Source organism: Lissotriton vulgaris, chromosome 3_1 (genome assembly GCF_964263255.1).
Source record: "Lissotriton vulgaris chromosome 3_1, aLisVul1.2, whole genome shotgun sequence".
Classification (NCBI taxonomy): Eukaryota; Metazoa; Chordata; class Amphibia; order Caudata; family Salamandridae; genus Lissotriton; species Lissotriton vulgaris.
In genome coordinates, this window is record NC_141689.1 from 1,394,713,135 (window position 1) to 1,394,731,684 (window position 18,550).

At 41.6% G+C, this 18,550-nt stretch overlaps 1 protein-coding gene across 1 annotated transcript in view; it reads left to right on the plus strand.

Annotated features, from left to right (window-relative positions):
• HELQ (helicase, POLQ like) overlaps positions 1-18,550 on the plus strand; it is a 606,359-nt gene that overhangs the window by 373,942 nt on the left and 213,867 nt on the right. The window contains exon 12 of the mRNA XM_086961870.1: positions 16,894-17,113. Within this exon, the coding sequence (XP_086817996.1) occupies positions 16,894-17,113 (220 nt within the window). The remainder of the gene's footprint in view (positions 1-16,893; positions 17,114-18,550) is intronic.

Below are 18,550 nucleotides of genomic sequence, written 5' to 3' on the forward strand. Positions count from 1 at the left end.
TTTCAACGTCTGCAAGAGAGTTAACCCATTGTATCCATCTCAAATGTAAAGCCTTTGCATTAGGAATGCTTGCTTTTGTCATTGCCTCTAAGACAGGTACAGGAGTAACAACCATTATACGTTTTCCCTGTGCAAGAGCTCTCTATTTTGCTACTGCAGTTTGAACCGCTGTCAGAATTATTTCTGTAGAAGTGAATTTCATTTCAGCTTGTGTGTAAAAGTGTGATTTATAAGCTATTGGTACTTTTTCACCTTCATTAAAGGTTAAGTACGTAAATCCGCATCTCCCTGGCATGATTCAGATTACAAGGTTGCGTACGTTTATGCATGTCTGTAAATGTGTTGTTGCTAACATGTCTGTTTGCACTGAATGCAAAATTTCTGTGCGTTTTTGAGTCCAATTAGTTGGTTTGAAATCAGGTTTGATTAATTCGCAGAGAGGTTTAACCCTTTCTGCGTAATTTAGAATGTACGTTCTTCCGAAATTTAGGAAACCTAGAATTGACTACGTTTTTCAGCATTTTTGGAGGTTGGAGCAGCGCACACTTTTCTAAAAAGTTAGCTGCCAGGTTTTTGCCTTCACTTGAAAGTTTGTATCCTAAGAATAGGACGTTTAGATGGGCAATTCTTGATTTCTTAAAATTGAATTTATACCCTTCAGATGCGAAGCCAAGTATTATGGTGTTCACTCTGTTCAAGTGCCTGTCCAAGTCATCGTCTGTTAGATAGATGTCATCGACATAAGATAATGCCTCATTATCATACATTTGTAGTAACTCTGTTACTCTGGCTGAAAATAACCCTGGACTATTCTTGAATCCCTGGGGGAGACGACAGAAGTGATGCTGTGTCCCCCCCCAGGGGTCTTAACAAAGACTAAAAGTACTTAACTGGTGCTTTTAAAATACGCCTACCCCAATGTACCTAACCTAGGTCTAGTACGAGGGAAGAAGTAAGTATAGTGTAGCATAGGTTTAGTATTCTTTGTCAAGAATCTATCCAAGATTTATCTTAGGGTCTAATCAGCTCCATACCTTGGATTAGAATGAAGGAGGTCTGATATCTCTCTCTCGGGACTTGATTTCCCAACACCCCGCAAGGGGAGCTTGGAAACACTGGAGCTGGATTTCTCCGCAAGAGAAAAGACAGCGTCTCTCTGTGCGTCAGCTGGAGGCTCGGCTTCCTTCAGCACTCTTGTAGCAAACTGCGTCGGGCAAGTAGATAGTCGAACTGCTCCAAACCACTGTGTGTTTGCTAGGGCAAGTGTGAGCATATTTATACCTTGAAGGTGCTGAGTTTGACGTAGAGTTGGACATAATAACGTCACCAAAGAACCCCAAGGGAATGGTTGTTCTTTGAAAACGACAAATATAAAAAATCCCTTTTCCTGGTTTTGACTAACAGGTAAGACTTAGATGAGCAGTCTCCCTGTTTCACCTTCTTTTTGGTGACCAGTATGTTTAGTCAGCTTTGGAGTCCAGAACAAATTAACAAATTTACATATGTATCATGAGTATTACCAGGTTCACATCTGAATCATAAGTACTGATGATTTTGACAATATGAGCTATATCTCAAAAGTGGACAGAGCAGGATTAACAAAAATGTGACTTTTTATATTAAATTTTATTATCAAAAAGATCTGATCTATTTTTCATCATTATTCCATTAAAAATATCATAGAATTTATTAAAACATTGCAATACATTTTGTAAAAACAATTGAAAGAAAAGAAACTCTTTGAAAACGCCATGATTTCTAAGACAAATTAATATTCAAGAAAGGGAATATCCCTGACTGCTGAAGCAGAGTTTTCCAAGAATTTGTTGTGGCTTTTTGGAACTAGTGGAAGTAGCCATGCCTGTATTAGGACTGCATGGGCTATGTCTAAATATTGGTATGATATCTATGCCTATATAAGGGCAAGGGGATTTGTACATATATAAGGGCATGAATCTGGAAAATTGCAGTTGGCAGATGCCTTTCTGGATACATGACCTACGAATCTCGTAACCTATGTAATAACTCCCTATCCCAAGCCCATTTCGCGTATGAAAAATGAGAGCATTATTTTTTATCAATGAGACCACAAATTGTGGCTGGGTTGTTGAAGGCATTCTTTCAGCGTAAATCCTTAAGAGTATATTTGACTCCCTTTAACACTACTGTATATTATCAACCTTGTATGTTTGTCATGTATCACCCTACTAGTGTCTACCTGGCACTTCGTGCATATTTGATTTATAGCTTGTAAAGACTTGGCGCCAAGTCAGCTCCTCATTTTCAGATGCTCTGGCCACTTCACTTGGAATCCTACACTGGCTTCCATTTGCTAAACATATTAAATTCAATTTACTGTGTAGTATACATCTGGCCAGCTGTGGCACTGCTCCAGAGTTTCTATGTGAGAAATACTAAAATTGTTCTGCAGCTAGATCATTAAGATAACTGTATGATTTTACTATTTTCATCACAAGAATTGTAAGGAAGTGGTCAGAATATTGTTTCTCAGTCATGCTATCGACAGTGCAGAACAAACTTCACTATACTGAAAACGAACCTCAGACTACTTTCATTATCAATCAACTAAAAATCCAACTGTTTTCTTTATTGTCTTGGTACTCTTGTAGTGGCACCTCTGAAATAATAGCAAGAAGTAACTTTTGGTGATAGATGGCTGAACAAATAATACATTACCTAACATGATTATATTATGTCTACACGTAGTGAACATAGACAACACCCTCACTGAAACAACCTTGATTACTTTTTTCATGGGGCCCAGTTTCATGCTAGGAAAAGCTCATCTTCTTGATAGTCTGCTCAACAAGACTACATTACTGAAATGAATATATATTTATATATATATATATATATATATATATATATCTATATATATGAGGTACGTAGAGCTCCCAAGGTTAACAAGTGCAGCGAACTTAGCCACTCGAGCAAACAGGAACCAGCGAGACCCAAAGGAGGTGCAAATTTTTCTTTATTGGTTTTTAGCCCAGCACCAGTCCGCCATGACGCGTTTCGACTAGAGATAGCCTTGATCACATGACATCGTCATGAGGGCTGACCACCCATTTAAAGTGCAAAGTGCCATCACATGTCATGGAAACTAAAAAAATACTATTAATGTTTCCATGATGTTGCAAATTTATACTTTACGGCATAAATGCCGGTATTGCACACATTGTCAATAAATTGATCAAAAATGTTATTAAATTGCAGTAAAATACATTAAACATTAACAAAGAAAAAAAACCCAGAGAACAAATGCATTCATGAAGATTCAAGGCAACGGCTGTGAGAACTTCTAAAATTGTATAAAAGTTAAAAGCCGAATAAATAATTATATAAAATTATTATATAACCATTAAAATACCATAAAACCACTGTTAACAAGTGCAAGTGCAATTCGAAGTCAACAACTGGATGGAATGTGCAAAATGCTCTAATTGTAAATCCCCGTTGTCATGGAGTCAAAACAATATACAATGATGCCCTTGTGGGCCAATACATGGAACCTGAGGTAGAAACTGCAATTGTGCAAATACGCTATTAGTGCAAAACATGTATAATGGCATTAAAGTGCTACCGAGAAAGTGAAGTGTTTGTTAAATCAAAACAAATATTCAAAAAGGTCATGGAAGGTACAAGGATCTTGTTACGATGTAAAAGTTGTAATCCACAGTTCATATTTACTAAGTTCATAGAATTCAGGTTACCAGAGTCAGTTACAAGATTAAATCACAGAAAGTGCATACTGCTTGTAGCATGAGGCATCAGAGTACTATAGATAGGTGTGGCAGTCCTCCCCAATATTGAGGCCTTGCGGTGCCTTGGTGTCAAGTGATATTATATAGCGACTCTCTAATTTACGTAGTAGAGACTCCCTGTCACCGCCCCTCCTCTGGGGAGGAACACAATCTATCACAAAGTACCTCAACAACGAGGCATCTTTTCCATGTTTGTTCTCAAAGTGCCTGGCTACAGGATATGTCGCATCTGCATGGGTGATAGCTCGCAGGTGCTGTAATATTCGCTTGTGCACTTGTGGTCTAGTGCTGCCTACATATCTCAGCCCGCACGGACATTCTAAAACATAAACTGCAAACTCAGATTTGCAGTTCAGTTTCTGTTTGATTTTGATTGGAAAAGGAGATAATGGGGTAGTAACCTCTGATTTGCTGATACCATGTTTGCAAGCTTTACAAGTAGAGCACCTTAAAAAGCCTTTGCTGTCACTGTGCCATGACCCAGTGATCACCTCTGGACTGCTAGATACCAGACTGTCTTGCATCGAACGGGCTTTGCGGTAGGTAATGCTAGGATGTTTAGTCATCAGGGGGCCGATGATGGGGTCACTGGATACCAGGAACCAGTTGTCCCTGACAATTTTATGGATACTTTTATGTTGATTACTGTATTCCATAATGAGTCTGGTCTCCTCACAGGATCTGTCAGTGGAAGATCCTTGCTGAACAACGCCTGAGCCCAGGAGTGTTAGCCTGTCGATTTTGTTGGCCCTCTTGATAGCATTATCTATGGTTTCTGGCTTATATCCCCGTTGAATGAACCGAGCCCTACAGAGGGATTGTGCCAGCCGGCATTCTTGCTCATTGCTGCATATTCTCCGGACACGGAGCATCTCCCCATAGGGGATACTGCGTATCAGGTGTGCTGGGTGGTGACTATCTGCGTGCAGCAATGTATTTCCCGCTGTGGGCTTGCGGTATAATCTAGTCTGAAGGCTACCATCCTGGACAAAGATCTCAACATCCAGGAACACGATGGACTGTTTACTGAGGCTACTGGTGAATTGAATATTAAGATTATTGACATTCAATTCTCTTATAAAATCAATAACCTCGTCTCCAGTACCATCCCATACAAAGACCAGGTCATCGATATACCTTAACCAGAGTTTTACATTAGTATTCATAGTGGCACCATGTTGTTTCATCAGGACCTGCTCCTCCCAGTACCCCATGTGCAAACAGGCGTAACTGGGAGAAAAGCAGGCCCCCATTGCCACTCCCCTGGTCTGTAAGAAAAGCTGGTTAGCAAATAAAAAGGCATTGTTTTCGAGACAAATAGCAATCATGTCTAACAACATTTTCGAATGTTCCTGGAAACAAGCATCCCTTTTCCCAAGAAAATGTTGTGTGGCTCTCAGTCCATCAGGATGGAATATGCTGGTATAAAGCGACGTAACGTCCATAGATACCAGAACGAAATTAGGATTCCATCTAAAGTCTTGGAGTTTTCTGAGTAAGTCACTGGTGTCCAGGATAAAGGATGGTAGGCCTCTTACAAAGTCCTGTAAGAAAAAATCAATGTATTTGCTCATATTTTCCAACAGGCTATTGCACGCAGATATTATAGGCCTACCAGGGGGCTGCTGCAGATTTTTATGTACTTTTGGAATGAAGTAAATCACAGGCGTAACTGGATAGTCCTTTTTAAGAAACTTGTATTCATCCAATGAGAGCAAGCCCTTGCTCCTCCAGGCAGAAAGTTTGAGATAAATTTAATTTCTTGCCTTGAGAGCCTCCTGCATAGAGATGCGCCTGTAACATTCCCTATCATTAAGTTGTTTATGGGCTTCCTCCAAGTACATCTTACGTGGCCATAAGACCACTTTGCCCCCTATATCCGATTGTCTGATCACCAAATTTTTATTTGCCTTAAGTTTCTTGATCAATGTGTGGTACTCCCCGTCCTTATAGTTGTAGCGCTTAGTTGAATTGGCATTTTTGATCTGTAGATCCTTTAATTGTGAGGTGACACGGTCATGGAAAATGTCCACATTGTCTATTATCATCAGGGGATAAAATTTAGATTTGATTTTGAAGGGTGTTGGACAAACGGCAGGTAAAGGTTCGCCTCCAAGTGCTGTCTGACTCTCTGTGGTAAGGCGAGATTCTTCTTCCTGGAGTTCCAACAGTTCTTGTGTCAGGGCTGCTCCTAGCGTTACTGTATCACTAGCACCACTCGATGCATTGATTGCAGAAGCAGCTTGATGAACCCCATTGGTAGAGTTTGAATCTACTACTGTGTGCGTGGCAAAGTGTTTGCGCAGTTTAAGTTTACGCACAAACTTAAATATGTCTATTTTGGTAGTAGCATAATCAAAATCTCCTCGTGGACTATAGGTTAATCCTAAAGCTAGAATGGAAGTCTCCTTGGGAGTCAGATTGATGTCAGATAAATTGATGACTGCATGAGCGTCAGGATATGACTTATCTGTCATTTGTACTGTTGTGGCTGAGCTGGCTGTGCCTTGTTCCACTGCCATCTTGATCGCTGCTTCCTTTGCCTGCCACCTGCATTTGCGGCGTTTGTTACTTTTCCGCCTCTCTGCGCGTTTCCTGTTATTGCGGTTGGCGGCTGCTGCCTGGGTTCCTGAACCCAGGGTTAGTTCTCGTTCCTGCGTGACCATTTCCATCTCCTGCGCTGGGTTGAATTTGCGAAACCCCGACAAGTTGTTGACGCCTTGCCTCCGAATCAGATTCCCTTTCAGGTTGTGAACTATCCCCTGAGACCGAAGAAGCTTCAATCTGTCTTGTGTCTGATGCTGTACCAGTATTGGGATTACTAGTGGGATTGTTGGTGAAGACATCATTACTTCGACGCTGTTTGATGTTATCATATCTTTTAGCGAACGTGAAGATCTGGCCATTCTCATAATCCAGTCTATCGCGTTGAAACTTACATGCCTTTCTCTTTTTGATGACGTCTTCCTCTCGCTTGAGCCTAATGTTCATCTCCTCTCTATATTTTGTGATTTCAGCGGAAGGAGGAAGTTTGTCAATTTCGGCAATAATTGTTACAATTTCATCCAGTAGTTTGACTCTATCACTCTCAGCATACTGGATGAGGATACCCATTAGGCGTTTTGAGTTTTCCAGGTTACATTGCGCCCAGTCCGCTAACATCTGGGGGTCGGGTTTCTCATATGAGGGGGCTAATAAAATGCGCAAACCTCGCGGCACGCGTCCCACCTCAAGATAGCCTGATAATGAGGTATGCTCCCACCACTTGGACTGCTCACTTTTGCTACATTTTTCTAGGCGTTTGAACAGTTCTTTAATCCCAGTGTTTTGCTCTGGTACAGTATTCGAACTCGGATTAGAAACGGACTCCCCAGCCGGGGGGTCCGTAAACATGCCCCTGGACGCCTCCATGCGCCCCCTTAACGTGTCCGCGGACAAAGTGCAGCAGTGGGCAAAGTTATGAAAAAGCACAAGCAGACACGCTCCTACCGGCAATGCAGCACGAAGTCGGTTCAGCTACTCCACACAGGGGATTTTTGCAGTCTGTTCGCCGTGACGCTCCTGGTACTCGCTCGGTGAGCTCGGGATTCCTGACCAGCCGACGGTGATCTGTAGCCCCGAACTACTTCCGGTCTTTCCTAGCCAAAACTTGTCCCTTGCTTTCTAAAGAGCCCACAAGCAGGTAGGTTTGCATTTTTGTTTTAATGGGCAGATTACATCGTAGACTGGGAAAACAATGTCCTGTTTACTTTCATGCAGCCTGACTCGTTTCTTGCTCTCCTGAGCATTTCTTCAGAGGCTTGTAAAACTCTGCGTGGAGCTAGAGTCATTAATAAATCACATGCACCTGTCCAAGTGGGTGTTGGCTCCTCGGAGCTTGCTGGTACATGAAGTTCTTAGTAATACGCAAGTGCGCTGCTCCCAGAGTAAAGATAAAATTACTTCAATTTAAAACCCCAGTGGGTCCGGATATTATTTCCTTCTTGTTTGCGATGCCAGTATTCATCTGCACAACGCCCCATCTGCTCACCTCGTGTTGTATGCCTTGTGGCTCCAGCACGAACCACTCGAGCTGTGGCAGGGCTCTTCCCCGACCGGGACCGGCCGGTAACACATCAAGCCAAAACTTGTCCCTTGCTTTCTAAAGGAAACAGGACATTGTTTCCCTGTCTACGATGTAATCTGCCCATTAAAACGAAAATAGAGACCTACCTGCTTGTGGGCTCTTTGAAAGCAAGGGACAAGTTTTGGCTTGATGTTTTACCGGCCGGTCCCGCCTTGCAGCAGTGAGCCTCTGTCCACGACTCGGGAAGGCCGTTAAACATCCACACAAGCAGGAATATATATATATATATATATATATATATATATATATATATATATATATATATATAACCTACTGGCGGTCGCCAGTAGGTAGTTATAGTTAGGATTTTTTTCAATGTTAAATCTCAAAATTCTATTTGGAATAACTTTGGCACCGGTTGACGAATCTGCCTGAAAATGGCCTCGTCGAGCTCCGGTCCTTCCTTGAAAGTTTTGGGGGGATACGTCAAGCGGGGGCCGAGATAAAAGGGGGGTCCCAAAACGCGTTTTCCCCATGTTAATTTCCATAGGGCGGTCGATTTCACTTTTAGCCCGAACGGCTGAATGGATTTTCACCAAACTTGGCAAAATTGTAGGGACTGGTAGCCCGATGTGCCTTTGCTATGTCTCAAGATATGTGCTCCAGTGGATTTTGAGTAATTTAGGTTCAAAAAAATATATATATCTATAGGCGCTCTCCGGTGCGCGCACCGGAGAGCGCTCCAGGCGCGCCACGCGACTTGCGCGCAGAAAGCTGATTGGCTCTCAGTTGTCTGTAAACATTCGAAACAGTCTGGAGCGGCCGCCATCTTGTGTCTCGGTAGGATCGAGGTGGGCAAAACAAAGAGGGAAATGACCATAAGGGGGCAGGGTAGACCCCCCCTTGACCCCCTAGGTTTGATGTGGGGGCTATAAAAGGGCCCCGAGGGGCATTTAAAATATTTTTTTTTTTTTCGTTTTGCGCGGGGGAAGCGCCCGGTACGCGCACCAGGTGGCGCACCGGGGAGCGTAAAATGAAGGAAAAAGATGACAGAGTTTTTAAAAAATGAAGTTTTTATTTAGAAATTGGAGGTAGTTCTAAAAACTTTTTTTTTCTTTTTGTTGTTTTATATTTTTTTTGTGTTTTTTGAACTTTTTGAACTTTTTTTGGCTTTTCAAAACAGTTTTATATTTTTTTTGTATTTTTTAAGGGGGAGAAACAAAAAAAGGGAATTGAAACTGGCTCAACTGGAGCAAAAAAATAAAAAACCCAAAAAATTACTTCTTTTTGGGGCACTTGTGATTATCACCTGCAAGGACGATGAGCTTAACGCTTTTTTCACCATAGGCGATAAGCTTGCCACATGCAGAACAAGTGATTTTAAAATCAGCAAATCTTGGCTGAATGCAAGGCATCATCTCGGATGTTTCTTGTCCCGATGAAGTGGGTTGGTTTGTTTGGGAGGTGGTCCTTGACGACTGGGGGAGGTTACTGGCCAGTTCCCTGAACTCAGCACGAGAGTAGTTGTTTGGGTGCTTTCTGGTCATATGACGAATCATGGTATAGGTACCAAATGAATATTTTTTGTTTGGGTTGCCCCGTGAAAGTTCATCATTGCAGATTAGGCAAGTTACCTTGGGTGCATTCACTTTTTTCTTGCCCTCTGGGATTGAAAAAAACTCCCATACAATGTGTGGCTTGGGTTTGTATGGGGTATTTTCTTCAGGCAGCCATCTTCTCCTCCCCTCCTCCTCTTCCTCTTCCTCCTCCTCCTGTTCTTGACCACCAATATAATCTTGAGGTGGTCCTCTTGGTGGTTGTGGTGGTGGTGGTGGGGCAGATGCACCAGCTGCTGCTGCTACTGAAGCCATTATTAATATCAAAAAGGTACAGAGATGTACAAACAGGTCTTCCTCAGTCAAAGGACAAAGTCAGAATAAGGAAAAAAGGTGGGGTCTTTCATCATTTAGAAAAAAAACTGTCCTGAACCAATGAGAAGTGTTATTTTCAGGTCACAAGACCAGGGGCTTCATCATTATGAAACTAAAACTGTTATGAACCAATGAAAAGTGTTATTTTCAGGTCACATGACCCGACGCGCTTACGCTACGCGCCCCGGGGCGCGCCCGGGGGCGCTTTGGGTCGCGTAGCGTAAGCGCGTCGGATGTTTACGTTGCGCGATCGTATTCGTTCGAGTACTTCCGGGTGCGCTTACGCCGTGCGTAGCACGCGGACGCGGCTACGCGATACGTCATGATCATGTTTTCGTTCGCGATATTGGCGCTTACGGGACGCTCCTCGGAGCGCGCCCGGGGGCGCTTTATAAAAGTACGCTTTTCGGGGCGCTCCCCGGGAAGCGCACCGGGAGCGCTCGAAAGCAAAATATAAAAAATAAAAAAATGGGAAAAATTGTAGGGACTGGTAGCCCTATTCTTAAGTGGTTTTTACGAAAATTAACTTTGATAAAATATATATTGTGCTACATTGGGCTATATATATATGCAAAAATGCCAAAATGTAACCCAAATGTAGTCCAATGTAGCCCAATGTAGCCCAAAGATGGCCACCAGAGACCAAAAAATGTAAATGTAGCCCAAATTTCAACTAGATGTAGCCCAACTGTAGCCCAATGACAGAATGTACCAGAGTGTTCTAAAGAACAACTAGAGTGCTAACAGTCTTATTTATAAAGTGAGACTTATAGTTAGGAATTAGCATTAAAAAACCTATGAAATTCACTGAAAAAAACATAGGTTTCACACCAGTTATAGTTAGGAATTAGCATTTAAAAAACCTATTAAATTCACTGAAAAAACCATAGGTTTCACACCAGTTATAGTTAGCTGGAAATTTTACTGATATAAAACCATTGAAATTCCCACGTTATAGTTAGTCGGACTCACTATAACTTGCGCGTGCAATGCACTGCTGATGACATCACATATTACATCACTCATGACATGGTCAGTGACATCACTCATGACATCACTGATGACACCATCCTTGTGACACAGTGACAGACCTCCTCTCACTGTAAAGTAACCTTTGAAACACATATTGAAAAATAGAAACTAACATTTTCAAAAAATTGCATATACCCATACCAGTTACAACAACCAATTCAGTAATTTCACCATCTATATACAAATTCACACATTCACCAACAGTTTTATGTATTCACTCATACATATACTCATTCATCATATGTAGTGATACCCCTATTCATTCTGTTACACACCGACAGTCATCAAAAACTTACTCATACATATACTCACACATGCAAATAAACTAATAAACATCCATTTATTTGCATATACAACTATACACACATTAGCACATTACTTCTAAGGAAACTTACACATACTTACTCTCTTAAACAATGACTTACAGAAACACATACTTATTTAAACAGGAACTCTTTCAATCTCTCACTCTCACATATACTTACTTATATACATCAATGCTCATATATATAAGATTAAAACATATGTAGTTACTCATAAAGACACTAGTGAGAGAGGCATTCACTCACTAACACACACATATACACACTCATCCACCCATACAGTCCTGCACATATGCTGTCTTCAAAACACATATAAATAATGAGTTTTGCATTCATGCATCTATGTGGTAAGTAACACCCCACCAAACCATACAGACACTCATACTGATACTAAAAAAACATCTAATAACCCATATACACACACATGTAGCTACTCACCAACCCATGCAGCCACTTGTACACAAAGTAAAACACTGATACATATATTTAAATATTTAAACATTACTCGCTAATATATGTATTCACTAAGATACACTTAATAAGCCAGTTAACCAATCAATTTTTTTTTTAAAAACATCCATTTAGACACTTATTTAAACATTTATTCTTCCATCGACCTTAACATATACATATATAAAATATAATTATTTTTCAGAAAGATACACATTCACTGGACGATGTCATGAGTGATGTAATATGTGATGTCATCAGCAGTGCATTGCACGCGCAAGTTATAGTGAGTCCGACTAACTATAACGTGGGAATTTCAATGGTTTTATATCAGTAAAATTTCCAGCTAACTATAACTGGTGTGAAACCTATGGTTTTTTCAGTGAATTTAATAGGTTTTTTAAATGCTAATTCCTAACTATAACTGGTGTAAAACCTATGGTTTTTTCAGTGAATATATATATATATATATATATATATATATATATATATATATATATATATATATATATATATATATTCCTGCTTGTGTGGATGTTTAACGGCCTTCCCGAGTCGTGGACAGAGGCTCACTGCTGCAAGGCGGGTCCGGCGCAGCAGGATTGAAGCTGCGAACTGTGGAACAGAGACGACTGGAAGCCTCTAGCAGGGGGGAACCAGCTGACAGCGTGATGATAGCTTTTCATGCAGGGCAGGGGCCCTCGAAAACTGTGATGCACTGAAAAAGGATTTATTTTAACTGAGGGAGACGGACCCATGAGGGATGAAAATGTTTGGCACTACAAAGCCCAGAATGCTGGGAGACCACGCCCTTGGGGGCAGGGATGATTTATTAAAAAGGTGCATGAACTTTAAACGCCTCTTTCAGTTTCCGCAATGCCACTGATGAAAGAACTTGTGTTCTGAAACGCGTCTGGCAAGTTATTTAAGGTGTGGGTTATTGAAGTGCTCCTGCTGGCAAAACTACCATTTAGAAGCATTTACCTCTGGGCAGCCTCTTCCGAATTGGGTTTCCTGCTTGTGTGGAGATATATATATATATATATATATATACATATATATATATATATATATATATATATATATATATATATATATATATATATATCCAAAATAAGATAAACATAACCGTTAATGAGAATAGACTGGGTTTCAATAATAGATGGGCATGACAGTTCCACCATTTAGAAGGTACATATGAAAAATAGAGACCACCAGTTCTCAATTTAAAGATGTGTGATTACTGGGACAATTGGCTTACCGGAATGGAAAGCCAACAGGGGAGAATAAGAAATCAGACAAGGCTGTAGGGAAGCTGGAACAGAGCCCAGATTTACTCTGTTGCTCAAACAACCTTGAAGATGAACCTTTTGTGAATGGACAGCCAGTGGACGGCAGCAAGATGAATTGAAATCTCTGTAAAGGGCAGTCCAAAACCAGTTAAGCAGCCAGATTTAGTTTTACATAAAAGGTGTTGGATTAATATATTGTGAAAACATAGGTGTACTGCATTGACAAAGACCATGCAAGAGGTGATAACTGCTTACACAGTTTTATTCTTGCAGAAAGACGGAAAGGAAGGAAGTACTTGCCCTAAAACATGCAATGCAAGGAAGCAAGTGTAGGCTACTTTGGAGATCTGAGGATGATATCAATATCTTGCTGTCCAACCTGCAATCTCCCTTTGACAAAGGCAATAGCATTTGGCCCTCAGTGAGGCTGAACCCTCTAAAACAGACACCTCTATTTTATCGATCTTGAGGTTTACATTATTAATGGTCATCCACGATGCAGGGACTTCAATGCATATGACAAAAGAATGAACCTGATAACACTCAGCATCCACTTGAGAAAGTTGTAAAACTAATTGAGTGGTGTCTGTATTACAGTGGAATAAGAAGTCATCATAGTTGTCCCTTGATCATTGTGGTCATACAAGCTTACACTGTAATAAACCTAAAACCCCTTATAGGTTAATTCCTGCTACTTTTCACGATTTGCCATCCACCCATCACACTCCGCATAATCAGCCTGGCACTCTTCCAGCCTTCACTTCAGAGATATCAGCCCATGTTACTGTAGCTTCAACCTGCTATGCAAACAACAATTTCTTTGGCTTCAGTACGATTGGTGATGCTTTAACCAGTATCATTAAGCATGGTCTAATGTATTTGCTGGCCAACACCTACTTCATGTAGCTCATCATGCAGTAGACCCTCATGAAGGACAACCTCGTTCATCTGGTATGCTCCTCCCTGACCAACCTCACCTTACACATACTGCAGCATGTTTAAAGGACAAAGTGTACTGCCATTGCCCTTGACCCACTACACACATCTCTGTACCCAGCTTGGCAAGCCAAAACCATCAATGACACGCTCCATATTATCTTGGCTTCTTTGGCAGGCATTTCAGTTTCCAACATCAAAATCAAGACTCTACCATATGACTTTAGCAATGCCCTCCAGTTAACAGCCGACACTCAAACCCTACTTTGTCAAGACCAAGCCATTTGCACCTCGGACAGCAAATAAGAAGTTGATAGCAACCAAACCATAAGACAACAGTAGGACAGTGAAGTCAGATGCTAGATAATCTGTTGATCTCTTCACACTGGCCGAGGTTGCCTGCTACAAGACAACACGCAAACATTGCCACAATAATCTTAGACCAAAGCACACCCAAGTTGATTTACATTAAGCTCTCTCCCCACTGAGGATCTAGCAAGACTCCTCCAACCCCCAGAGACACCCTCCCACAACGGTGATGTCATCACCTCATCTCTACAGGCAAAAAACGTCAGCGAAGCCCTGATGCATCTTGTTAAGATTTTTCTTTGCACAACAGTTTCTGGGGACGATAACTGAGAAAGGTAGTGGCAACCATCTCCATAGTACAATAGGAAGGAGGCCAGCAACGGTATTCATGTGCTGCAATAATCAATAGATTTATCTATACTTCCAGGATATTGGAATACTGGCCCATAATGGGTTGACCCATGTGAAACAGGGGACAGAATCTGTGTTTCTGCACTCTTTCAGCACACTATTTCCCTATACTGAACCTGCTTTCAGTTGTACTCTTTGCCTGCTTTTAGAAAAATAAATGGGAATGTTGGTATTCCTGCATTCCTTGTTCTTCACAATTTAGCAGAAACTCTTTAACCGGCCAAATTGGTGATTGTATGTTCCTCAGAATGAGAACCTAGTAAACTTGCTTTAAGACCTTATTGCAGTACAGAGAGTGCAAAGTAGCACAGGCAGGCTCAACCTGTTTAAGCCATGAAGATGGTAAGCTGTGGGCCTCCTCATGGGTTCCACGAAAAGGGCTTACGTTTTTCACCAAAACTAAGCTGGATTCTTCTTCTGTTTGGCATCTTTTCTGAAAATCTGATGGGGGTACAGAATCCTGCACTTGCTGCCTAATTCCCAGCTGCGTTCCGCTGGTTCTGTTATGATATCATAGGCATCTGGCTACCAGCTGTCACCAATGCAGTGCATCTTCATAATTACATATTCACATAGATCCAAAAACTGAGATAAAATGTTTACCTATGGATAAAAAGGTACAATTTCTAGAAAATGCAAATTGTAATGGTGTACGCTGTGAGTTTTACACCCTCATCTGTGGAAATATGTGTATAGACTATACATGAATATATTAATAAGGCTACATTTACCCATCCAACCATTTGTACAAGCTAAGACTCGTGTGATTTTGATCATTGCCCTCTCTTGTCTTGACGTGGGATACTTTCAGTCCCCAAGACGACTCTGGTATAGTATAGAACAGGGATCTTATCCTTTTGACTTCTGTCCCTACTTAATCATTCCTGGAAGCGGAGGACCCCCAATAAATCATTATTGGAATCACGCCCCCCCCACCCCCCCACGGAGTCATTACAGGAAGCCAGGGACAACCCTGAGCGCTTTTGATGATTTGAACTGAAAACAATACACAAAACATTCAGAAACAAAATTATAAATTATGAAGTATTTTGTTTAATTCACAAAGAAATATAAAAAATCAAAATGTTAATTGGAAGGTTGAAGCTTTTCTAAACTCAATTGAGGCCACTCATCGTTGCTATATTCTGGTTTAATCACTTGCACTGCTTCGACAAATCAATCGGAGGATATTAACTTATGTTTTAGTCTCTTAGATTTTGCTTTTTTATTTATGTCCACTTTATTAATCTGTTAATAATAAATACTTTTCTAAGCAGTCGCGACCCCTTGAGTAGGCTTTGAATTTCTTCAGTGGTTTCTGCACCACAGGTTAAGAACCACTGGTGTAGAATACTAGTGCTACAGTTCACCATAAGAGTGGTCTGTCAACTCTACCAGCATTGTTCCTTGCTGATTTGTCGGTCAGCTTAATTTTATTGAAGGTATGTCTGCACCCTTTTGGACGTCATCTCATTTTCGTGCTTCATAGAAATCTCTTGAAAGGCTGCTTCTAGTTGACTAGCTCATGGTCTTTCCCAAGACCCATGAAACTGGCTAGCAATGTTTTTCAGTGTTTACTGTGCATGTTCCACAGGGCATGGAAAACATCAGCAGGCCCTTTACTTGGTGTGGCTTGAAGAACTGATGACTGCAACTATTTCAGCAGAGAAATGGGGTATGCGCAACTACTGTTGCCCCTGAACAGTTGACTTATGCTATGCGGCACTAGTTCATATGTTTTAGCCCTCAGTTAGAAAGCCATGCGTAGCAAGCCATACATGGTAACCTGTACAGTGTGTGGTCTTTGCTTTCAGGTCTCCTGTGGGCTGGACTGTGCTCCTTTTAATTACATAAGAACAGTGGCCGCATTCCTTGTATGCCCATATTGAAATATAAGTAGATGATCTACTCTGAGACTTCAGTTTATAGGCAAACATCCCGTAAACGAATCTCCGCCACATGGTTATTCACTGTCTTGAGAAGTAATGAGGAGAAAAGATGGGCTAGTGGGAATGCTGCCTATGTAGAACTTGTTAATCTCATAATTTCTGATCATCATAAATACAACGCAGATGTTAAGGATACTTGCACCATTAAACAAAATGTAAAGGAAATTTAGTTTGTGTTCTCTTATTCAAAGATAAACATTTTTACTCACATGTTGTTGTGCGTTACAAGCCATAGTTTGAGCTTGGAGATGAGAGAGGAGACACAGCCTACACAATTTGATATTTTGAGTATATATTTGGTCAGTGCATGTCGCTAGCACATAATACTTGAAAAAAAATCATGTTAGGTTTTGTACTGAAATCCACCTATAATTATACATAACTAAAATATATTTGTGTTCAAAATCAGATTGCAAAGACTCCGGAGGAAATATATAATTTCATGTGCAGCACATTGTTTAATGTGCAGCAAGAGCTCCTGTCTCCTGAAAAGAGCCTTTGGGACATTACTCGTGAATCACTGAATTGTTTGACGATGAAAGGGTTGATAACGAACAAGCCGGATGAAAATACTGACGGACCCCACCAACTTCTGGAGGTCTCCAAGTTAGGGCAGGCTACTTACAAAGGTAAATATTGTTCTTCTACTAACAAATGGCTCTGATTGTTCTATAGCTTGCGATATTAATTCTTGATTTTGTCACATTATACTCCAAATGTATTGATCCTAAATTCACAAACCTGTAATCACCTCATTCAAGTCAAGAGACTTCAGAACGGTTTGACAAATGATTGTCATTGTTTTTTTTGGGGGGTTTTTGAAATTTGTTTATTGGCATTTCATAAATTGAACAAATAATTATTGTCATTGTTATAATGTACACCTTTCTGTTGTAATACTTTGGAATTAAAAATTGGTTGTTTATTATTCAGGTTCAGCTATGTTTTTCTTTAACTGTCATTCTCAACTGCCACTCCAATTAATCTTCAACACTCCTCGCCACCACCAACGACATCCGCTCCCTCCTTGACCATGGCGAAACCTCAACCCTCATCCTACTGGACCTCTCGCCCGCTTTTGATCCCATCTCTCACCGCACCCTAATCTCAAGACTCCACGACGCCGGCATCCACGACAAGGCTCTCGACTGCAACCACTCCTTTCTTATCGGCCGAACACAGCGAGTCAGACTACCTCCATTCTTCTCAGAACCTACAAAGATCAGCTGCGGAGTGCCCCCGGGCTCTGCCCTGAGCCCCACCCTCTTGAATGTCTACATAGCCCCCTCGCGGCCATAGTCAGAAACCACAGGCTCAATATTGTCTCCTACGCTGATGAACCCCAACTGATCCTCTCCCTCACCAACGAACCCAGAATCAACTTTCACAGCAGGTTGAAGGCCTTTGCCACCTGCATGAAGACAGCTGCATCAAGCTCAACTCAGACAAGACTGAAATACTCGACCTGGTGCCCGCCCCCTCACCCTGAGATGACTCCTAGTGGCCCGCCACTCTGAGAACCACTCCCACCCCCACGACCACGCACGTAACCTCAGCATAATACTGGACTCCTCGCTCCCAATGAACCACAAGATTAACGCTGTATCCTCATCCTGCTTCCACACGCTCTGCCTGCTTCGAAAGACATTCAGATGGATCCCCACAGAATCCAGAAAGATGGTCACCCAGGCACTCATCACAAGCAGACTCCACTACGGCAATACATTCTACACTGGCATCACCCAGAAACCGCTCAATAAACTACAGAACATTCAAATGCCACAACCAGACTGTTCCTTGACATCCCCCGCCGCAGCCACATCACAGAACACCTTTGACAACTCCACTGGCTCCCAGTCAACAAGAGAATCACTTTCAGGCTCCTCACACATGCCTACAAAGCTCTCCACAATGTAGGACCAACATACCTGAACCACTGCCTCTCATTCCACGTACCCAATAGACAACTTTTCACCGCTCAACTTGCTTCATCCACCATCCCATTGATTCACAAGACCAGAACCGGAGGAAGATCCGTCTCCTACCTTGCCGCCAAGACCTGGAAC